The 24,949-nt window shown below is 41.6% G+C and overlaps 1 protein-coding gene across 1 annotated transcript in view; it reads right to left on the bottom strand.

The window, feature by feature from the left end:
- Positions 1-17,172: 17,172 nt before the first annotated feature.
- Positions 17,173-24,949, bottom strand: part of STYXL2 (serine/threonine/tyrosine interacting like 2) — a 127,794-nt gene continuing 120,017 nt past the window's right edge. The window contains exon 6 of the mRNA XM_085621113.1: positions 17,173-20,931. Coding sequence (XP_085477239.1) covers positions 17,975-20,931 — 2,957 coding nt within the window. The 3' untranslated portion in view covers positions 17,173-17,974. The remainder of the gene's footprint in view (positions 20,932-24,949) is intronic.

Below are 24,949 nucleotides of genomic sequence, written 5' to 3'. Positions count from 1 at the left end.
GGAGTGAGCGATTTTTCTGACTTGATGCAACATGAAAGAAAATGTTGCGCCCACCATAACAGGAAAATATAAAAAAAAATAAGAGGGTAGAGGTAAAAGTATGAGTACCATGAACCCCTGAATCCTGTGGGTGGGACTTGGGACCAATATTATTTTTGAAATGGCTTGCTGCAATCCAGCAGGACCAAAAAATATATATTAAAAAAGTAGTGTTGTGAAAAATCTCGCCTAGATATGTACATCACTGGTCCAAACTATCAAAACCAACATCAACCATACTGAATCATATTTTCACATTACTCGATCATAAGGTAAACACTGGTGTGCTCTGTATTGTGGAGATATGTCACATGATACCGCACAATAAAAAAATTCACATTAAGTGCATAAGTGATCTAATACACATTTCTTCGCTCTGAATAACAGCTACCTAGATGTAATGGAGGTTTATTCAGACATCTGATACCACAAAACACAATTAATATGCATAATATCATTTACCATAATTGCAAAATAATATACTACCCAATGTACACAGAGTAATGGTGACCATGATGTTGAAGGTTGGTAATAATGCCCCAGTGGGCTAGTGCTAATGCTGTAGCCCTATATGATGCAAAAGAGTCTGCCATAAATAATCACTTGCAAATATCAATTAATAAGACATATAAATCATCAAATTTCAAGATCACTAAATATTGGTTCTAAATGTATTGAAATGAAATTGAAAAGAGTCTCTGGATCATAGCCTTTGCAATCTAAAATAAAATTCCAAGGATACAATCAATAAACACAGCATCTAGCTTCGAGGTAGGTGTCATCCTTAGTTAGTCAGTTCCTGAGTGAATACTCAATTTATCATCACTGTTAAGACCTGTAGGAGCTTTAGTCTCCAATCTTAGTATGAACCTTGATTCAAACCATCTAAGGGTTACTTCTCTAATTCCACCTCGTGACCTTAGTTGAAATCTGTTAATTACAAAAAATTTCAATAGATTTGCACTGCTATTGTCTTTCTTCTGAAAATGATGGACTAGTGATAAGATTTTTTGTGTGTATTATGGTACGCAAATGTTCTAGAATGTCTTTCTTTGCAGGAATAGTGCTACCTACCTATTACAGCCCACACGGACAGATCGATACATTTAACATGAAGTTTGAGTTGAATGTCAAAAATTGTTTGATAGTAATAGGTTGTTTCGATTCTGGTATTTCAAAACCATTAACATTGTAGCTACTCTTACAGGCCTTACAATTGTTGCAGACACAAAGCCAGCGATCAGTTTGTTCCTACCTGTTACTGTTCTCATTGTGGTACGTAGCACAGTTTCCACTAAAATGTTTTTTCAGGGAAATGTTATGCCTGCAGTCTACCCGGGAATGCAGAGCTATCTTCTTAGACAACATATAATCAGATAAGAGAATGTGCCTAAGATTCTTCAACATCCTGTACAATTCAGCTGATTCAGTCTTAAATGTGCTGGTAAACCTGAATGTGGCCTCTGAGTCTTTGGTTATAGCAGGAACATGAATGAGATCCTTTCTGTCTCTCAGTTCAACCCTTCTGACTGCTTCCTTCAGTATCCAAGAGCAATAACCTTGCTGTTGGATTCTTCAAGCATGTCATTCTTCACCATACTAATGAGCTCATTGGTGTTGCAATTCCGCTTGGCACGTAGTGATTCGCCAACCAGCATGCTCTATTTCACTTCTGTGGATGGGCACTGCCAGCATGTAAAGGGCTGTTGTCAGTAGTGTCTGTACGGAAGAAGGTGGTATCCAGTTTATCACTGACACCATACACTGTGATAGTGAGAGAGTCTATGGATTTAGAACTGATGGTGCTGGTAAATCTCAGATTATATTTGTTTTTATTGAGAATTTGTACAAATCCTTTTGCCAAAGATAGTTCACTTTCCTAAATCAAAAATAAGTTTGCCATTTATCTAATACATGTGATAATGTGAACGTTTTACATAGACATGCCTGAAGGTCAGACCACCTGCTCCTTCCACCAGCCTATCACCAAACTGGTGTAGCAGGGGATGAACAGGTGCCCATGGCTGTCCCCTGAGTTTGAAGATAAAAATTCACATCAAACAGAAATAAATTATTGTTGAGACAAACCTAACCATTTTGAGAAGCAAGAGTGGAGTGAGTATGCAAAAGACCTGGCCCTTAAAAAATACTTAGAAGCTTGTTCCCCTGAGTGGGTCCAATGCTGGTGTACAGAGATCATATATCCAGTGTAATTAAAAGATAGTCTGACTTCCAGCCAATTTCTTTAGTCTGAGCCAGGAAGTTCCAGCAATCCTTTATATAGGCGGGCAAAGCTTCCACAGACGGGCAGAGGAAGAAATCCACATACTTAGATGTGTTTTCTAAAACAAACTCCCTCATGATTAAATTATTCGCTAGCCCAGAGGGTTATTATTGTCTTTATGAATTGAATTTCTGGCAAGAGGTATATGTGAGGAAGTATGGGAAAGTTACACCTCAAGAACTGGTACCCCCTCCACTTCTATCAAACCCTGATCACGCCATTCCATTAAAAATCAGAAAATAACTAGTGGGCATTGTTATAACTGTCTCTTTTGGTAAGGAAATAGCAGTTCCTATCAGCCACTTATCAATAGTATTCTGCCATGTATTGTTCATTGAGCATTACAACTACATTGACTCCTTTGTCGGAGGGACGTATAATTCACATCACTTTCTAAAGTAAGATCATTTATCAGCCAATCCAATCCACTGTGTCCAATGTGTCGACATCGCCCACTGTATTTATTATAGGGTTCCTGCCCCAACCCTCTGGCACCTTGCGCAACCTGCCCACCCTCCTTTTTGGTCCAAAGTATTTTCTTAACTTCAATTTGCTGATAAATTTTACATAAATCTATGCACAACTGTGTATAGTCACCTCTGTGACAGACCTAAACTTAGTACTTTTTGTTCAGTTTCAGTCAGTGGTCTCTTAGATAGCTTAATTACAGAAGAATGGCCCTCTTCCATTGCTTCTTACCACTTCAACCCCTTGTTTCCATTCCAAATGGGCCCTTTCCTTTGCCTTCTTTATCTAATTTGACGTCTTCTCTTACTGCTCTACCTTTCTGGTGCCCCCCTTGGCCTGCTCAAGTCCTCCTTTGATTCATCAATCTGAATTTGTCTACAAAATGAATAGGGGGCTCAGTAGCTCTCCCCTTATTATTGGTACCTGGTTAGCTGGTATCAGATACATCACTTTCCTCCCAGGTATCAGATGCTTCTCCCACCAATACCGCTTCCTGTCTCACTCTGTGACTTGATATTTTATTTTGTTTCCGGATTTTGTAACATTTTTGGCTAAATGTTAGGATATGTCCACTTTTAAAATGATTGAGCTCACATAGATTTGCGCTGTTTTTTCACCTTAATCTTATTGTTGTAATCATCCATTCTTTTATACGTCTTTGTTTTGGATTCCTCAAGCAACTCTTGACACTGTAATTTACTCAGTTCCTCATTGCCCCACCATGCTATGCTTATGACCTCACAGATTGCATCACTCATGATATATTTAATAAGATCATTGATGACATCACTGATAGCACCTCAAATGACATTATCAATGAAACACTGGGCATGGTGAGGGCCCAGTTCTAGTTAGCTAATTCAAGTTTGACTGGTGAATTTCAAAGTTGTTTTTAGTTTAAAATGCTACATTGTAACTGACAATTTCACCTAACTATTGCAAAACTTTAACTTTTGTTTTTTTCAATAAATTTCAGAGGTTTAAAAAAAAATGTAAAGTAAGATATTATTACCATACCTCCTCGTGCGACCAAGGCCATAATGGCTGCAACGCGTCTTTTCCCTGTCGATGCATGGGAGTAAATGGCTACAGCTACACTCATGCCGTTCTCAGTGAGTGTATTTACTTTCAAGCATCTGCACTTGGCTTCTGATAATTTCCACTTGAAGCAACTATGGGAGCGTGAGAAACTCTATCTATCTATCTATCTATCTATCTATCTATCTATCTATCTATCTATCTATCTATCTATCTATCTATCTATCTATCTATCTATCTATCTATCTATCTATCTATCTATCTATCTATCTATCTATCTATCTATCTATCTATCTATCTATCTATCTATCTATCTATCTATCTATCTATAATACAGAATTTTATAGAGCGCGATCTATCTATCTATCTATCTATCTATCTATCTATCTATCTATCTATCTATCTATCTATCTATCTATCTATCTATCTATCTATCTATCTATCTATCTATCTATCTATCTATCTATCTATCTATCTATCTATCTATCTATCTATCTATCTATCTATCTATCTATCTATCTATCTATCTATCTATCTATCTATCCACTGGAAAAAAACAAAGGTCAAAGTAACTGATAGAAAGTGGCCTTTTTGTTTGGTCACCCTACACTTTTTGCTCTAAATGATGATGGTTATGACTCTGAGAGTGCATTGGAGTCTGCTGCCCAGACCCCAGGGCCTGTGTGCTCTCTTCCAAAACTATTATGTTCGACTTGGTAATACCAAAGTGGCAAAGACTTTACCCACTTGTAAGTCCCAAGTATATGGTGCCAGGGGTACCCAGGGCATAGGTGGTAAAGGGGTCCCAGGGCTGCAGCACAGTGTTATGCCACCCTGGATGACCCAAACAATTTTCTGAAAGCAGGCCTGCCATTGAAGACTGCAGGAGAAGTGCAAACAGCTCAATCTCAACTATGCCTTCACCATGGGTGGCACAGCCAAATACACCATCTTTAATATATGTCAGACACACATAAGGTAGTCCTCCTCAGCCCGGGAGGCAGAGTGCAGTATATTCAATGTGAGGACATATAAGTGTAAGCCTATATGTCCCTATAGTGGTGTACCCCCATTGGAAACTACTATAAGTGTCAGTGATCCGTAGGATAACATGGGCTGCCGCCCGGGAGTTCTCGAGGTTGGCGTTTGGTATGAAACAACAGCAGGCTAGTAAAGTGGCACATCAAGGCGGTGAGCTTCAAAGGCTGCACCGTCTCTGATATGCATCAGGGCTGACTCCCAGTGGAGGAAACACCCCCCTATCCCAGCTAAATTGGCAGCTGGGCAGGTGGGAAATTAGCTATGCAGGGAGGTGTATCCCCCCAGAAGACTAGCCACACCTCCAGGGTGAGCAACCTGGTCTTTACACCAGAATTTGATTTCTGTCATCTTTAGGAATGACAGAATGGAGGGTTCTGGGTAGAAAAGGTGACCTACACCCCCGGATGTTGTCACCTCAGGAGTGGAATAGCTGCAGGCACTAGCTGCCCATTGACTACTAGCTCCCACATCCCTAACTCCCCCAAATCTAGGATTTAAGGGATGCCCTTGACACCAGAACCTCACATCTGAACAACTTTTATCAAGAAAGGACCAAGGTGAGACCTGTGTCACCGACAACAGGACTTTGCCCACAGCACCAAATCAAAAGAGGGATACATTGTCCCTGTGGCAACAGACTTGGAACTGAGTGAGAAAGCTCTCGTCTTTGGCTAAAACTCGTCACTCCCTGAGAGAGGTACCCCTGTGTAAGTCAGAAGCACCATCAGACTCCCCGGGACTAGTGGTACTAGCCCTATGCATACTGCAGGTAAAAACACTCAACGGATCCGATGAATTGCTGGCCATCTGTACCTCTTTGGGATCGCCCAAATCCAGGTGGTCCAGTGCATTGTGGGAGTTGTAGTCTCATCTGCCACAAAGGTTCAGGCTGCTCCCACACTCCCCAGACCCAGTGAAGTGCCAGTTCCTTTTCGCTGTACCTTCATCCAACGTCAGCAGCTGTGCATCTATTTGCATTCTGTTTCTTGCAGCACTGTGTAAGCAGTAAAACCAAACCAGCATCCCCGTGGCTCCCGTTCAGCACTAGGGACAGCCAGGACAACTCTGCACCCAGAATCCAAAGGCTAGGTAAAATTTATCTGAATGTCATGGCCTGGTCCAGGGGCCCACATGACCTTTACCCTGTAAGGGTTCCAAGTAACTCAAACTGCAAGTGACCAATTGTTACTAGTGGATTTTGCCATTGACTGCAATGTTTTATTTTCTATGCATTGTTTTGGACTGATTTAATATTTCTTCTAAAATCCATTACTCCAGATATAGTATGCTATTCCATTCATGTTGGTGTCTAAATTAAGATAAAAATACACTTTTTTATACATTTTTGTCAGATTTCTCTTGAGTCGTGTCAACTTATTGTCCATGTTGGTTCTCTGAAATGCTTAACACATGTTCCTCTAGTAAAGCCTGACCGCTCTTTTCCACTCTACCAGGACCGAGCTAAGGATTTATTAGTGTGAACCCAAGGACCATTTTTGGGGTATTTTGATACTATTACAAGGTGAGAGCTAACCGCCATACTACATAATACTTCACTTTCCTACAGTAATATTATAGATAGGTGAAAATGTAACATTTTAAACAAAAAAAATACTGAAATGCACCAGTTAAAGTTATCTCAAGTAAATATAACTCGTGTCCTGAAGTAACTATAACTTGTGCCTCGCCATGTTATCACTGATAACATCACTACAACAGCTGACATGACATCAGTGATGTCATAGAACATGTCATAAGTGATGCAATACGTGGGGTAATTTACAATCCATTATAAGAGCGCAAATTATTAGTTGTTTTAGGGCACGAGTTATAGTTACCTGAGATAATTCAGTGTTTTCATAGATTAAAATGTTACGTTATCACTGAAATTTTCACTTAACTATAATGTTGCAGGCAAGCAACCCACACTTAGGCAGATTCACTGACTTTGTCAAAGAGTCACAACACCAAATGTTTAAACAGTGGGCCTATTGACTTTATCAAGGGGTGAATATATCAATATATATAAAGAAATCTATCATCTTTGTCTAAAAATCACCCATATTTTTAGTCTATGGTGCTTATTTACAAGCCCCTTGCGCCACCGGTACGTCCAAGAGTCTTGTAAATAAGCCCAATGTATATTTGAGTAATTTACACAATTTAATGTTTAATAACATTGATTATTATGAAAATGCTTACTAAAGTTTTAATTAAAAAAAGGATATCAACATGTCTGTGAGTCTTTCATTTAACATAAATTTTATGATTGAATTTTGTAGGCTGAAAATGTTAAAAGAAAGATTCAAAGACATTTCTTTTTAATAAAACCAATATGTCTTTGAGTCTTTCCTTTAACATTTTATAGCTCATAAAATGCAATCATAACAAAAACCCACAAGAGGGCCTTGTACCCCAGATGAAAAGCATAGAGCTGTAGCAAGGAGTACTTTAAAAAGATAGTTCTCAAGAAGTCATGGATTTAATGACCCAGGAGACTTACTGTTTTTTTTTAATGTTTCAGGAGGGGGTGCTGCATTCCCTGTAGCACCCCGCACAATATTTTTAAAATGCTTGGTTGTGGCCCTGCTTCTTCAAGGGACATCACCAAGCTAAACATTAAAATGTAAATAGCCCTTGTAGGGCATTATGGGGCACTGCTTCAAGGAGCAGTGCATAATAAATGAGCGTCTCCTGATGCTCATTTATTATTCACTTTTTTCCCCATTTTATAATTTTTTTCTAGGAGTCCCGATGCCGATCTGGGACTTCCATATGCTTAATTTTAGTTAGGGGCTTCGAGAGGGAGCCCCAGGGCCCCAGCGTCCATAACTGGCTCTCCAACCTGCACACATCGTATGAGCAGATTGAAGCTGGCATATTTTTTTATTGAGTGGGTGCCCTGGTGCCCAACCAGGGCATGGACAATGCAGGGGGTGTTGGGAGCTGTGGGGGTAGCCCCAAGGCCCCCCATGGCCACAGCCAGCTCCCCTTGCAGGAGCGGGACACTTCTTAAAATGTAGGTGGGAGCTGTTGTGCCCACCCAGTGCACCCACAATGCAGTGGCAAGAGAGGTTATCAGAGTACAGACCACCCACATTGTTAGAGTTGTTACAAAACCCATCCACAAAGGCTGACTGACAGGATAAGGCTTGGAGGGGAAAAGAGCATGAAACAATCCGACAAGAACAGGGCAATGGACATGATCAGCAGGCTCCCAAGAGCAGTCCTCAGGAGGTTAACCTTTCCAATCAGTCAAATAGAATAACCTACCCTGGCATCTCGTGAATCAAGGATTCGATTCACCACATACTCAATATGATAATCAAATACTAGTGGGATAGGGGGACGAGGGGGATTGGAAGTAGAAACAAAAGGCAAATACAGCAAATGCCTTGATAATTTCAGGTTCCATATTGGCTATAGTCATTTTATACAGTACGTCCTCATCAGGAGTCTCAAAAGCTGTACCATCCGGAGTACAGATTATTGTGCAGTTCATTTTGCACAGCAATTCTCTCCCTAACAAATTTACAGGGCTTGAATCGCACACGACAAAACGGTGCATTTCAGAAAACTTCCCTATGTTAACTTTAACTGGTTCAGTGAGATACGTTTTTATCTGTGTTGGATACTCAAACTACTTGGATCGTTTCATCCGAGAGAGGAAGATTTTTTACATCAGCTGACCTAACAGTTGAACGAGTAGCACCAGTATCTACTAGGAAAGTAATGTTTTCGTCACTTACCTTTCCATCCACAAAAGGGCCTGTCTTTTCTACTTCTAGAGTTGCGCCAAGTACGCACTCTTCTTCCTCCCCTCGGCACCGTCAATAGCTTTCTTCTGACTCACTCTCATCACGTTGTAGCCAATACTGCAAAACAGCACTAGCGCGCGGCAGCTTAGTTACCTGTTCTTTGTTGTAGAATCCTGTCTCATTACTGTATTTCTGAGGATTTATGTTCTGTGGAAAAGGCGGTTTTGGCGCCTGACAAGTGCTAATGGTGATAATGCATCATTGAATCCACAGGTGCAGAATGAGGTGAGTTGTCAACCGCAGCGACAGCAGCAGGTTGCTGCCCAACAGTGTCAGGCGCCAAAACCGCTCAGTTTTGTGCACGAAATCAGAACTCAGTGAATCGTGGGAGAGAAAAAGAAATTAATTCATGTCCCTTGTTGTTTACTAACACTGTGAATACATGGGAAGAAGTGAGGCAGTTGCAGGAAGAAATGAGACAGTGGGTAAAAGCAGGATGTGCACCACGGGAAACAGATCATGTGTGGGATTATCGAGATGGAAGACCAGTTATGCCTGATAGCATGGTTTCTACCATGGCACGGATGTATCATGGCCAAGCACATGTAGGAAGAGATGCTATGATCAGACTTTTCAAACAGACATGGTATAATGCAAAATTTAGCCTTGTAGTTGAAAGACTTTGTCAAAGATGCCTTATATGTCAGCAATTCAATCCTGGAAGAAAAACAGTGGTAAGTCTGGGAACTATAGGACGAGAAGGAGGGCCTTTCACAAGAATGCAGATTGACTTCATTGAAATGCCCCCCTGAAACAGGTTGAGGTATGTTCTAGTGATGGTTTGTCTGTTCTCTCGATGGGTGGAAGCATACCCAACAAGAAGGAGTGATGGAATTACAGTAGCCAAGCTACTATTGAGAGAGTTAATTCCTAGGTTTGGTTTTCCAGTCACGATCGAGTCAGATAGAGGAAAACATTTCCATAATGAAATCATGAAACTAATTTGTGAAGCACTGAATGTACAACAGAAACTACATTGTGCCTATCGCCCAGAGGCTTCTGGTGTGGTGGAAAAAGTAAATGGCACCATTAAAAACAGATTAGGAAAAATGTGTTTAGCCACAGGTTTGAAATGGCCTGATGTCTTGCCTCTGGTACTCATGACTATAAGATCTATTCCAGATAGGAATACAGGCTTGAGTCCTCATAAAATTGTGATGGGGAGAGCAATGCGACATGTTTTCATACCAGTCAACAAGTTATTGCCTATATCTGATGACTTGGTGTTGGATTATTGCAAAGGGTTGGCTGATTCCGTTCATTCTGTGTTTCATCAGGTTGGATCGGATGCCACCACCCTTGAAAAGAAGCCAGCTCATGATCTGAGCCCAGGTGACTGGGTGAGAATAAAAGTGCATGGAAGAAGAAATTGTTTGGTCCCACGGTGGGGTAAACCACGTCAGGTGATCCTGACCACGACGACAGCTGTAAAATGTGCAGGAGTGAAGAACTGGATTCATGCTAGTCACACCTTGCGAATTCCAAATCCAGTGGATCACAAGGAAGGAGAATACTTTGAAGAATCAGATACAGGTTCTGAATCAGATACTGAAGAAATAAGAGCAAGACAGTCCAGCTATAGTACCAGAGACTCTTCCATTAAGAAAAAAATTGCAGATTTCTGACACCAGCTCAGAATCAGACACTGAACCAGTGCAAGCACATAAGAGTGAAAATAAAAATAGAGAAGAGACTGTCAAAGAAATTCTTGATAAAGAAGTTCTGAATGAAAATTCAAGAGAAATTCCACCTGAAATAACAGAAATAGTTGGTAAGGTACCAGATACAGAGAGTGAGGGAAATATTTTTGCGGAAGAACCCTGAGGAGATGTAGGGAAACCATACATCCAGGTAGAAGAGGGGACAGTTAGTCAGCAGGAAGATTGTGTGGAAGAACCACGAGGAGGGACAGAAGTAGGTTAGAAAAAGGAAGTGGCGGAAAGAAGAATTACTGTCAAGTTGGAACCGAATCGGAGGACAGTGACGAAGAAGTACCAGAAGGTCGAGTCCTGAGGAAAAGAGCATGGAGAACTGAGAGAAATCAAAAGGGAAGTAAGCTAAAAAGGTCAGCAACGGATGATATTTGGCCAAATAAGATTAAGAGATTGAGATACAGATTGACACGAGTAAATTTATCTAGAGCTGAACAAGTGAATGAGGTGTCTAGCCAAGAGAAATCAAAAGACGTTGAACAGACACCATCAGAAGAAAACACGCGAATGAGAAAACCTAACCAGAAGTATAAGTCACCAGAATGGTCGTATGTAGCACTTCCTTAAGTCCGAGAAGAGGCAGACAGCCAAGGAGATCTAGAGGTGACTATACCAGAAGTGGTTGAGGACGACGAAGAATCGGAAATCCTGAAAGTTATCTTGTCCGACATCGGGAAAGAGACGGATGTTCAGGAAATTCTGAATCAAGATTGTGAAAGAAAAGTGAAAGACAATCAAATGCCAAACTGAAGAGGACAAAAGTGCTTTAGAAAGAGAAACTTGAAATTTACCGAAAAAGACATAAACCGAAAAGAACTAAGTAGGTGCTTAGAGCCTTGGGTTTGACAAAACTAGGTGTGAAGTAGAAGAGGCTAAGTCAAAAGACACTAATAATTTTTCGAAATGGCAAACACAGAAAGTAGAAAATCTACATGTGTGTTCCTTAGAAGATGGTGCAAAATGTGTTGTTGTTGTACAGGATTATTAATGCTTCTGTGGAGTGCATTAGCTTTAATGGTCTCATTTAAGGTTACATTAGAAACAATAGAAGGTCATAGTGAGAATAACACTAATGTAGAAAAGATTCAAAAGATTTATCCGACTAAAATAGATAGAAATTATTCACATAAAGATAGGTCCATAACTGACTTTTCTAACAATGTTTTCTCAAAATTATTGTACGAATATGTGAAGACAATGGATGTGAGGGACTGTTATGTCTGCATGCAGTTGCCTGCATCAGTGTCTGAGGAAGTGACGTACCATCACCTTCCAGTAACATATGGAATAACCTGTAGTGTATTAGCAAGTTTGTTTTACAAAATAGGGAGACTAGAATATTATTTTTCAGATGTAGATAACATATTTTCACAAGTACCTGTAGTCAATAAACTGAATAAAGTAAAACCTGCAAAAGTGTTAGGTGAATTTTTCTTAGAAACTAAAGAATTAACATTAGAGTCAATATTTAGAAATAATCTAACTTGTAGTCTGAAAAGAGAGGAGAAGACTTTCTTAGATATGGTAGAAGAAAGGAGACTAAAAATGCAAAAGAAGGTACCTGAGGGAAAAGAAGAAAAGACAGTTTGGGATGTTGAAAGAGAAAAACATTTGATAGGAGAAGCTAGTCCAACAATGGCTTTAGATTGGCCTCAGAAAGGGAAGTTGTGTATTAGAGGAAATCAAACTGCATATGATAACTATTTTGAAGGCACAAGTGATTGCCATGATACTTATAGAATCATGGGTGGATGGGGATTTAAAGGAGGAAATGATCCGGTTTTTCCTGGATTATATTTTATCTGCGGGAACAAAGCTTATTATCGATTACCTGACCATTGGTACTGCACATGTTATCTAGGCCTGGTTTTCCCAAAGATATTTCATGTGGGAAGAGGAAAAGATGGTGCACTTGAGATAGGTAGACAACTAACACGTAGGAGAAGAGAATCTTGGTCAGAAATTGTAGGAGACGTTTTTTGAGCGTTGATACCAGCAGTTGGAATATCTCTGAATGCACATAAAATTAGAAAATTATCAACAGTAGTGGATCGCTTGTCAACAAGCACTGATGGAGGATTTTTAATGGTAAATACCGAAATCGTTGCCATGAGAGCTATGGTAATGCAAAATCGACTTGCCCTTGATATAATTCTGGCAAAAGAGGGTGAAGTCTGTGGAATGCTGAAAGATCAACATTGTTGTACTTATATTCCTGACGAAAGCCAAGATTTAAAGACGTACATAAAGAATATAACTGATTTGCAAGAGGAGATTGTTCCACTGGAGATTGAAGGTATTTGTGAAAAGATTGGAAAAGGGTTTTCTACTATTAAAGACTTTTTACTAAAACTAGGTAGTACCTTTATTGGTAAGATATTATTTCCAATAACGTGTGATTATTCTAGTATTAATTCTGAGATTAGGATGTTTATGTAGCAAAAGAAGGAAAATACGAAATAACATAAAAAGAGAAACTGTAAAGAAAAGAGAGAAAGAAAGAAAAGAAAGAGAAATTGAAGAGGTAGAATTAGAAGAGTGGAAAGAGAATATGTATAAAAAGGCAAGAGAAGAAGAGCCAGGAGAAACAATCATGTGAACTAACAAAATATTGAGAGAACTGAATTCATTTCTATTTACAAAATTTACAAAATGTTAAGGTAGTGTGGTGATGTTAAAAATCACCAAAGGGGGGATTGATGGAGCAGGTAAAACAACATTTTGTATACCTCCTCTATTTTGCATGAAAATACTAACTATATAACCTACTTATTATAATTTACTAACGGTTTGCAGTGTTAAACTAAACCAACCATTTGCATACACCAATTACACGTGGGATATTGCTATTTGCATGGCAAAATAACTCTAATAACTAAAATATGTACGCATATTAATAGTAGTACATGTGGTAATAGAATATCGCATGATTTATGTTGCTTATGTGATGTTTGCGTTCCTGTTTGGATCCTAAAGGTGAGTATTATCGCTTTAAAAGTAGCTATATGCTAGGAAAATACTAATACATAAAGGGATTAGTGAGCGTTTAACATTAGAATCTTCATTTCTTTGTATTAATTATTCTTTTCTGTTTGTTTCGCTTAAGTTGGCATTTGGGCCTACCTAAAAATGGCGTCCGAAATGGGGTTCAGAAGTGGCCACCGTCTCGTGGGCCCGATGCCTACTGCGCAGACTCGGATGGCTCCGTGAACTTCCTGATGACCTCAGTTCACCGTGTCAAGGATAGGAACTTGGTGGACTGCCAAACTTCAGTCAGTAAAAACTGGTCTAAATGAACAATTGGGACATACAAGCAAATCTTCAACATTGTCGCATAAGGGCAACACTGACAGAGGAAATGAACCAGCAAAATCTATGAGAACCTCATAGAATAAAAATCGGACGTTCCCCAACCAGCCAATCACCGTCTTTCTTAGCCTAAAAATGTTTCTTGTTATCCCGAAAATTATTATAAAAAGAGTAGTAGAATAGGGAGGGGTTCTAGCTTTCGGCGGTTTGGATGACTGCACACCCTCTTTGACCCCACAGGCGATGACAGATGCTTCCACAATTTCTGGTCCTTTGGAGATCTTCGGGACTGTAACGTGCTGCGCAAAGAACTTTTGGACTTTTGAGCTTTGGCCTGCTTTATTGGGACAATTAACGGCTAAGTTCGGTTATGCAGAGCCAAATGAATTAGAGAAAATCCAGATAGCAAGAATAGGTAAATATAATGTCATGCGATTTGTATTAATTGAACCAAAAATTCTAAACTTTTGATGGGGTAAATGCTAATATTAATTGCAAACAATATTTAGATAAACAAATATTTGATTAACAGAAATTACGAGTTTTGTGGTTTTTCGATGAAGAGAGTAAAGAATTCTGAGTCTAAAATGGGTTTTAGCTAGTTCTAAATCACCATCAACCAATCCAACTAATTGGTCCGTCGACCAAGTGGGTGGAGTGCCTTGATGTTTTGGATTAGGAATCTATAGGTGGTGAATGCTAATGTATATTCTGTAAAATAACTTTTCTTCCCTATAGGTAATAAGGTACCCCCCCCCACTTGTCCAGTGCGAAATCATCATTCCTCCTGTGTGCAGACTTGTGATTGGAGACGTGTGAGTGTTGGTGTTATGGGCCCCACCAATGAATGCGTGTGTGTATGAGCTAGTGTGACGTCGGGTCTGCGACGCAGGGAGGATAGTTGTATATTTGTTCCCTTATTTTCCCCGGTCTCGCGCTGGAACACTTGTTTCAGAAACGTGAGCGAAGTAATGTACTGTATTTAATGTTGCTCTAACAGTGCCAAATAAAATGCAGAAACAATTTATTGTGTTTGATTTCACTTTGTTTTGGAAAGCTGCATTTGCTAGTAGCAATGCATGGGCTGTGAAATACAGGACATGTTTAATAGTTCTCTCTCTCTCTCTCTCTCTCTCTCTCTCTCTCTCGCTCTCTCTCTCTCTCTTTCTCTCTCTCTCTCTCTTTCTCTCTCTCTCTCTCTCCTTACAATGCATGGTAAAGATATCTGCGAAGCTCACACGTAATACAGCATCTTACCCTCGGCAATGTTGGGGATACGGACACCTACTTAAGAAAGCCAAGAGACTGTAGCGATGCGAAATTCAGCAGCCAGGATGACCTTGAGTTTGCAAGAGTGAGCACACAAACCCCACTCTTAAAGCTCTACACTGCCCCCTTTAGAGCTCAGAATCTTACTCAAAGCTCCCTGCACTATTCATAAACCCTACAGGAGAAAAAGGCCAGGCTGTCTGCAAAAAACATGGCCCCACAATATATGCAAAAAGAGGAGGCATGAAAACAGGAGATGGGTCGGCCAGGAGGTGAGCCAGATGGGTGCCTCTGTCAGGGCCAAACCCACATGAGAAAGTTCATATAACTGGGCCCTTCAGTATTCTTGCACATTGTAAAATGTGACAACCAGTTAATTATATGAGAATTGAAAGGGTTTGGGCACTGCCTCTGCTGGGGGTCGCATTAGATTTATTTATTTTAATTGATGAATGAAAAGTGGCTGATTGAATTTTGGTCCCATACCGTGTAGTATATAGCATCATCAACAACATACTGACTACCATAGGAAGCAGGGTATCAAAAGAATCCCTATAACAATTTAAAATGGATGAAATGGATATGGAAAGCAACCTAGAAGTTTGAGTGCCATATCTATCAGGGAAAATAATAATTTGATGGTAGTGGCAAGGCAACAGACAGCAAAATCAAAACTTAGGCAGTGCTCAAAGAAGGCTGATCAGACATACAGACATCAAAGAGGGCTGAGTGGACAAAAATACTGAAGCAGCCATCGAAGAAGGCTGAGCAGACAAAATAAGAATATTTCTTATATTGGGTCTGGTGGCTCAGTGGACTAATGCACCCACTGTAGGGGCCTGTGTTTGACCTCAGGGTTACAGGTTCAAATCCCAGCAGGTCCACTCAGCCTTCATCCTTCCGAGGTCGATAAAATGAGTACCATTGAGTTGGGTAGCAATAAACATCTGTTATTCAAGCCAATATACCCTTCTGGGTGAACGTGCACTTTACAAATACACATGTTATGTTATGTTACAAAAGGACCGAGGGAGCCCTCAAAGAAGGATTATTGGACAAAAAGACTGGGTTAGCCATTGAAGTAGGCTGAGCGGACAAAAATATTGAGGCAGCCATCGAAGAAGGCTGAGCAGACAAAAACACTGAGGCAAAGGCTGAGCAGACAAAAAGACTGAGACAGCTGTCGAAGAAGGTTGAACAGACAAAAAGAGGCTGCCATCGGAGAAGAAGGCTGAGCAGACAAAACGTCTGAGGCTGCCCTCGAAAAAAGCTGAGTGAACAAAAAGACTGAGGCAGTCTTCGAAGAAGGATGAGTAGACAAAACAACTGAGGCAGCTGTCAAAGAAGGCTAAAAAGACTGAGGCAGCCTTCGAAGAAGGCTGAGTGGACAAAAAGACTGAGGCAGCCATCGACGAAGGCTGAGTGGACAAAAAGACTGGGGCAGCCATTGAATAAGGCTGAGTGGACAGAAAGACTGAGGTAGCCATCGAAGAAGGCTGAGTGGACAAAAAGACTGAAGCAGCCATCGAAGAAGGCTGAGTGGACAAAAAGACTGAAGCAGCCATCGAAGAAGGCTGAGTGGACAAAAAGACTGAGGCAGCCGTTGAAGAAGACTGAGTGGACAAAAAGACTAAGGCAGCCATCGAATAAAGCTGAGTGGACAAAACGACTGAGGCAGCCATCGAAGAAGGCTGAGCAGACAAAAAGGCAGACAGCCATCGAAGAAGGCTGAGCAGACAAAAAGACTGAGGCAGCCTTCGAAGAAGGATGAGTAGACAAAACAACTGAGGCAGCTGTCAAAGAAGGCTGAACAGACAAAAAGACAGAGTCAGCCATCGAAGAAGGCTGAGTAGACAAAAAGACTGAGGCAGCCGTCGAAGAAGGCTGAGTGGACAAAAAGACTGAGGCAGCCATTGAATAAGGCTGAGTGGACAGAAAGACTGAGGTAGCCATCGAAGAAGGCTGAGTGGACAAAAAGTCTCTCTGAGACGAACCATAAGTAATTACTACTTCTTACAGACAACAGTCACTTACAAAACCTATAGCGTGCTAACTCATTGCACCACATACTCAAGTGCTCTACAATGGCAGGACACAACATCCTAGTCTTCTGTAAGACTGTTGAATACATTAATTACATTCATTCATACACTCATCATAGAACCATTCTGCAGCAGAAAATGATTGTGACACAAAATGTTCAATAATGTATTCTAGTTTTCAGCAATTAAATAAATCCAGTCCCAGATCCAATGCAGACAGTACCTCAGTGCATAATGCACTAGTGCTCTTAATCTGGACAGTATACAGCACATTTCAAGTCGATGTTACAGCATAACGAATAGTCACTGTGCGACAAATACAGTGTATGTTACCAAACATGGTCATCAGTAAGGGGCAGTCTCTTTTGACCAGCATGCACATGGTGGAAGTGCCAAAAGAAGTCTTCAGATTAGCTTGTACAATCTCTTTCCATAAAGGTATTCTACGCAACCAATAGAACTGAGGCCAGACTTGGTTTGCCACGAAGTCACAAAACATAGGAGGCAGATCAGCCAGGGGGCGAGCCAGGTGTATGCCAGGTAGAGCCAGGTAGATGCCGGCAGCAGGGGCAAAGCCAGATGAGACATTTCATGGCCCGCAAAGTGTTTCTGCACATTGTCAAATCAGTTAATTTCATATTTACCCGAGCATTAAAATGATCTGGGCATTGAACACCAGGGGGTGAAATTAGATCAAGTTACTCAAATTGATGAATGATTTGTGGTTGGTTGACAATTGGCTAAAACAAAAGTGAGTGAGGAACATGACATGAGATAAAGGTAAGAGGAAACTTATTTTGAGGAAGTAATCGTTTGCCAGTTCGCTACAGAATGGATGTCTGCGGCTTCTAGGAAGGCAGTAGGCCAACAGTATGGAACAACAACTGTCACTTAGATCAGGAAGTCCTGCTCTCCTTTTTTGTTTTGTCAGAGTGCCTGTGCTGCTGTACGCTGTTAGTCCTTCTTTCGCCGACTCTGAAGCTTTGCCTTAGTTTCCTCTTGCTTATTCCTCCAAGCAGCAATGATGTCATCGTCATCCATATCTTCTTCCTCGTTTTTTCTGCTGTGCTGTGACCGTCGACCCAATGGCGTTCTTTCTTCTTCTGTGCTGCCATCCTCTTTTGCTTTGTCTACATCCTTTTCAAAGCTCTGATTGAATTTTCTCTTTGCTCCAAGTTCTGCTGCATCACCATTGAGCAAAGCTTCTGATGCCTCAAAGTGTCGTGCTCTAGTGTAACTCGATGGTGACTCTGGGGAATCAGGTCGACTGCGCGATTCTGGAGTCGTCTTGGAGAAGAAGGGTTCTGGGCTGTCATTCTTTGAGCTGGTGGACTCATTGAATTTTGATTGTGCATAACGACTGAGTTCTTTGTCCTCCTCCTTTGAAGCTGAGGAGAATATGGATGAGGCTCGATAGCTATCACGCGTACTTTGTTGACAAGTTAATGAGCTGTTTCTCTGTTCTGTTTGAGACTTGAAGATTCTGTCACTAACTGATTCAGAGTCTGGATCTCTAGTAGTAGCCCTTCTTGCATACTGGTTGCTGCTACTCTCTGAGCACTCTTGATGTATTGTCCTACTTTCAGCTTTCTGGTCGCTGAGCCACTTTTCAACATTGCTCTCTATGGATGACTGCAGATCCCTTGAGAATCCTCCTGCAGAAGTATAGCTTTTTTCAGCACGGTATGTGTCTCGAACATCCCTTGTGAAGCCTCCTGCAGAAGAAAAACTTGTTTCAGCTCTGCTTGTGTCTCGGACATCCCTTGAGAAGCCTCCTGGAGAAGCATAGCTTGTTTCAGCTCTGCTCGTGTCTCGGACACCCCTCGAGAAGCCTCCCGCCGAAGGATAGCTTACTTCGACTCTGCTGGTATCCTGGTAGCGAAGAGGTCTGTAATTTCCACTTGTGGTATTGAATGAGTCTTCTTCATTTTCATCGTCATCTTCTTTGGCTTTTTTCTTTTTAAACAAAGTGCTACGTTTATTGTCTGTGGCAATTTTCTCTTTTTTATACTCTGACATTTTCCCACTGAGCTCTGTTCTTAGCTCTTTCTCTTTCTTGTTCAGTTCCTTCAGGTCTATGTCATCCACAAACAGGCTGTAGAGTGGCTTGCTAGTCTGAGTGATCTTTCCTCTAATGCTGGAACTTAATGAACTATCGCAAGACATCATCGACTGGGTATCAGTGTTTCTGATCTCCCGTTGGCGCGACATGGACCCAGCAAAAGATGAACTGCTTTGCATGCTCAGGAGGGACATCTTATCATCGTCAGGGTTTCGACCATGATCACTTGATCTCATGCCGTTACTCACCACAGAAGGGGCACGGGACATCATTAGAATCTCATTCTGCTTCTGAGCGATAGTCTCGCTGACCACATTGGCTATCCAGTTCTGAATGCTAGCCATAGAAATTGCATCACCAGACCCAGGTGTAATATTTGGTAGAGGTGTTATAGGGACTTGAGGAATACCTGGGGCCCCCACAGATTGTGATAATCGAGATCTGTTACTTTGCATGCTCAAGACAGATGCTGAATCTTCAGCACAAACTCCTGAGTGCACTGATGGCAAAAACGCACTGAGTGGGATACTTCCACTCATTGCACTTTCAGTTTCCCAGCCACACATGGACTGGCTCTCCTCCAATGTCTTCCTGGAGCGTTCGAGGATCTCTTCCCGCCTCTGCTTCCTCTTAGCGGAGGCCGAATCCTCCCCCTTGGCAAGCTCTACAATCTCATCCTTGTTCTCTGTGCCTACTTTCTTCTGGTGCTTCATCTTCCAAGATTGGTAGGCTGTCAAATTGGCATCTGTCAAATTCTTTTCCTTTGACTCACCTTGGTCAGCATTTTCTTCCCCTTTTGGGTTTTCAGTGGGCTGTGAATCTTTCTTATGTAAGCCATACTGTATCCTTTTTATCTTCCACCTTTCCAGTGCAGTGAGCTTGTCTTTGTTCTTCTTGCAGAAGTTGTAAAAAGAACTGGTCTCGGAGAAAAGGCTCTCCTCGTCTATATCCCGTGGCTTCCTTGCAATCTGAGTAGGGCCTTCTTCGCTTGAGTCTCTGGCGTTAGACTGCTTTATAGCCTCTTTTTCAATTTCCTGAATCCTTTTATTCCAGATGTCCCAGGTACTATCCTCTGTGGTTTCGGAATCAGCACGGCGCCTACCCATTCGGTTGATACCACTGGCTTCTAAATGCTGTTTCAACATCTGAATGTCTAAACTACTAACACTTTCTATGTCACTAAGTTCACTTGGAGAATACCTTCTTCCTCCCAGGAGGGAGTCTCCATCTTCATCTTCAAACCCGACCGATTGGTATTTTTCATTTCGACGCTGCCATTCAAAGATAATTTTTCCTATATCATCGTCATCCTCACTGGTCTGATCTGGAAGCTCCATTTCTTTACCTTCATTACTTTTCTTGGGTACTTCACGTGGGGGTAGGCCTTGCTTTACTCTCCAGGCTTCATACAGTTTTTCCTCTTCCTCCTCGTCAATAAGAGTAGGCTGCTTGGACACTACACTAGATTTTGCAATTGAGCTCATAACACTTCCCATAACGCTACTAGTTTCCTCCTCTTGCACTGTGATGGAATGCGCCTTCGCTCCCATAACACTCCCAGCATCCTCCTCCTGTACCATTATGGAATGGGCTTTTGCTTCGAGGACCGAGCTCTGACTTGCTGTGTCATCGTCTCCACTCTCCTGTTCAAACTCTTCCCGCTCTTCCAGTAGGTTGTCATTTATTTCTCTAAGCTGTTTCAAGAAGCCATCATTGGGGTAAATGGCGCGCTTCTTCCGGATGGTCATAAGGGCCTCCAGGATAGTCATATGGTGGAAGATCATCAAGTATGCAGCAACCATCACTGCCGATCTGCTGCTCCCCATTACACTGTTCACTAAGACTTTGCCTGCAAGAAAACAAGAAAGAGAGTCAAGAACCTTGTAGAGTACATAGTTTTGTGCTCTAAAACCATTGTCACACTATAGTTTGAGTTACATACATCAGATTTGTGTACATCAAGGTAGCAACCTCTTATAAGACCATAGTTGGATTAATACCACCCCAACAGCAATGATTACTTTGGTCAGCTGGTGAGAGAAATATGCCCCTTTCCCCATCATTCCCTTCTTATAATACTTGTTTTGATATAAAGATGTAAAAAAAACCAAATAAGGTATACACAGGTACAATTATAGAAGTCGCCTTTTATTTAACTCATATCACAGCTGATGCAGATATACTGAGCAGTAACACTTAGTATGATATAGGTACATTTCAGGGGAGGCTCATACTTCTAGCCCATCAGCTCAATCCAATGCTCTCTAATGTGCAGGGAATCCCTTCTGATTATACTACTAAATATCGACCCCGGGAATAGTGTGGTACCGGGATATCCAGGACAGAATATCGAGCGGCAAAATATCAAAAGGCAAAAGCATGTAGGGAAGTATAGATGGACTATTCCTAACTCCACATCCACATACCTTGAAGATATATGTACTGCTTAGGTAAAACTATGTGGAGTTAGGTATAGAAAATCTAGACTTACCTGTTGGTGTATTTTTTTTCCGATATTGTGTCCCATCGATTCTCTGAATTCAAAATTCTGGGTGCACACTGTTGGCCTTCTCACAACAGAGAACAGATTCAACAAATTAGTCCGATGGCATTTGTTAGGACTAATGGAGGTGGGAAAAAACTCTTTGGACTTATTTCTAAAGGCTCAAATGCCTGCATAGTAGGGTTTACCAGTGTCTACATGCACGCCTGCTTCTGGCAGGTTGCTGAAAAGTGGCAAAAAGGTGTCTATAGAGTTCATGAGCTGGTTGATGAGAGGGGTGATTCCCTTTGCCAAGACCTAAAAACAAAATCATAACCATTTGCTCTATAACTGCTATTTGGTGGTGAATTTCTCGCATGCAAAAATTAGCAAGCTGTGGCAAGAATAAGAAGCTAGGCTGATTTGCATATGGCTGGGTCCAAACTGGGGTGGTGTGGTGAGCAAAAGAACAATGGATTAAACCTAGATCCTTGTGACTGGGGGTGAATGTTTGCATTGTCCAGCATTCCATCCATCAATTTGACATGTAGTCCCTATATGCCCTATACAGGATCTGCACGTTTGGATAACATAAACTGTAGGCTTGGTGGCAGACTGATTCTGAACACCCCCACCAAGAATGTTAGCCTGTTTTGTATTAGCTTAGCTAGCTCACAGTGCCACTAGTGTCTCCTCTTATCGGGGAGAGAATAGTTTCTGGCAACCTCAAAAGATGACAACCATGATCCCTCAAGATCATGGAAACAATGTACTTCTTTTCGCTCAGTCACTTGTGCTCACTTAGTTTGTCTCAGAGATACACAGAATAGACAGTCGGGCGTTTCAATAAGGATTTATTGAACAGTTGTTTTTCTTGTGTAAAATATATGTGCTGCAACAACCATTAGACAGTAGCAGAGATATATGATTAGCAGTACAGTGAATATAAAAGGATAGTACAGTTCTACCATCTTGCGATAAGCATGAATAAATACATGAATATAAAATGCAGGATAAAAGTGTGCATACTCCTACAATGCCTATCTAGATGTACCTAAGTGTACCTAGCATGTGAATAGGTGTGAAGCCAAGAATCCCTCTAGGATATAGTCGAACCCCATTACCTGAAGTATGAGAATGTAGGAGCTCTTCTTGGTCTTGAGTTGGACACCACGCGAGGGACGTTCAGACCACTGTCAGCTGGAGCGTCTGCATGCAGGTGCCTCAGAGTCTCTGGTCAGTGTGTCGACCTGGAAGTCTCGGTTTCCTCTTTCTAATACTAGCAAGAGGTGCTCTATTTATACAGGAAAGTATATAGAGTCTCTTTGTCCCTTGTTTCTTGTGTTAGCCATTTTTGGGTTTGAGGATGACGTATGGGATGAACCGTGTACGTAGATATGGGGATGAAGGTGGTGTAGCCCCAGCCTGGTTTCCAAGAACCTTTAAGAATATTCATTCATACTGTGTCAGTCTAAAGATGAAGTCATAGAACACGATTGTTCGGGGAAACCCTCCTTCTGCGCCCAGGACTAGAACTAGGTAAAGGTTCAATCCTAAAAAGGCTTGTTACTGTGTAGTGTAGGGGAGGTAATGTAGGTGAAAGGGTATGATGTTACCCGGGCCTATATTAGGGTACCTATATGAAACATAACAAATTGTTTCTTTTGCATATGTCGCCCTAAGTGGGAAGGGTATGCCCAGACATGGGCCCCGTGCTCACTACACCACTGGATTCAAGCTAGCCTGGCTGATGAAGGGTGAAGCCCTGAAACGGTCCCAGGATGTTTGTTTCTGGTCAAGGGAGGACCTGGCTTGGCAGTTCGGGCTGGACTGTTCCCACAAGGAGCAGGGTGAAGGCTGATTTACATATGGCTGGGCCCAAACTGGGGTGGTGTTGTGAGCAAAAGAATGATGGATTAAACCCAGATCCTTGTGACTGGGGGTGAATGTTTGCATTGTCCAGCATTCCATCCATCAATTGTTTCTTTTGCATATGAATAAGAAGCAGGCAAATAAGAGTGATAAGGAAATCCAACCAATGATAAGCAATGAGCGGCCTCCAAGCTCCTCTATGTACTTCATATTTTTTTTTTTATCAGTAACAATACCCCTTGCAACAGACACAGCATGCACTGTCTAATAGTCTTGACCTAAAAACAAGGACACAAATCCTTTAAAGCTATTCCTCCAGGGTTATGAATATTATCTCACCTCATGTGGTGAGATTGCCCACTGGAAACCTTGCAAGAGGAATGACAGCTCTCAGCTCATCCAACATCAAGCATGACCCTAGCACCTCAGGCTCCCTGACTTCGACCACAGCAGAACGACATTTCTTCACACTCACGCATCACTATTGCATTTTTTTAATGTATACATTGCTGAATCAGTCCCTAAACTCTTGCACAGGAATACTCTGGTCGCCATCTACGTCTGTGCTAGGTAAATACTAACACAAACATATTTACCTGGATGAGTGAATGTCCACTCATGAGGATTCAGGCAATCATCCTCCCTTTCTATGGTTAGAAGATTTGGCCTTCGGGTAAGTTGTATGGTCTACATTTGAGAATAGAGTAGCAAGCTCAAGAACCAGACCTGCTAAGCTCATGGTGGGTTAACCAAGATGACTGAATACCCATGGTGGGTTAACCAAGATGACTGAATACCCAGGGCTGTACTTGAAAACCATTGTACTGAGCAGTCGGGGGAAAGTAATTCAGCATTCTTCACAAGCAGCCCAGCACAAGACCATCCCTTGGGGTCTAAGATATGCTACGCACTCAGATGGCAAAGCTGTTGCATTTCTTGTTCTGATGTTTTGGAATGGCATCTATATAGGGCCTTCTCCTGATCTTGAAGGTTTTATTGAGGACTAGTGGAGCAAGAAGAGATATCTGCTCAGGCTGTTTACTTTCTTATTGTGCATACCTGGGATGTGTTATACCATGATTATGCCCTAGGAAATTACCCTCTCTTATGTAGATTTGTGGCAAGTGACTGGAGTGTTGCCTTATGTTGAGATACCGGAAAGGGCCCGATGTTGTTGGCATGCACCCTCACCAACTTGGACTTGACTACTGGAATTAAAGAATTTACGACTGAGAAGACTGCCTTCAACTCAAACAACTTCATGCAGAGGGGTGTATTGGATCCACAATGGCCTCAGGTTTAATCCTGGCTGAGTCGCTTGTACCTAAACTTGAGGACATTTCAAGGTTTGAGCTTGGGCACATCAAAAGTGGGTGTGGTGGTCCAGCAACTGATGCTATTGATTTATTTGGTGACTACATGTGTCCCCTTTGCATGGAGAACTACCCTTGAGCAGGAAGCTCATAGTCGTGGAAGTCTCCGTAACCACCTGGTCATCAAGGAATCAAAGTCT

Source organism: Triturus cristatus, chromosome 8, assembly GCF_964204655.1.
Source record: "Triturus cristatus chromosome 8, aTriCri1.1, whole genome shotgun sequence".
NCBI lineage: Eukaryota > Metazoa > Chordata > Amphibia > Caudata > Salamandridae > Triturus > Triturus cristatus.
This window is presented reverse-complemented; position numbering and strand designations above follow the sequence as displayed.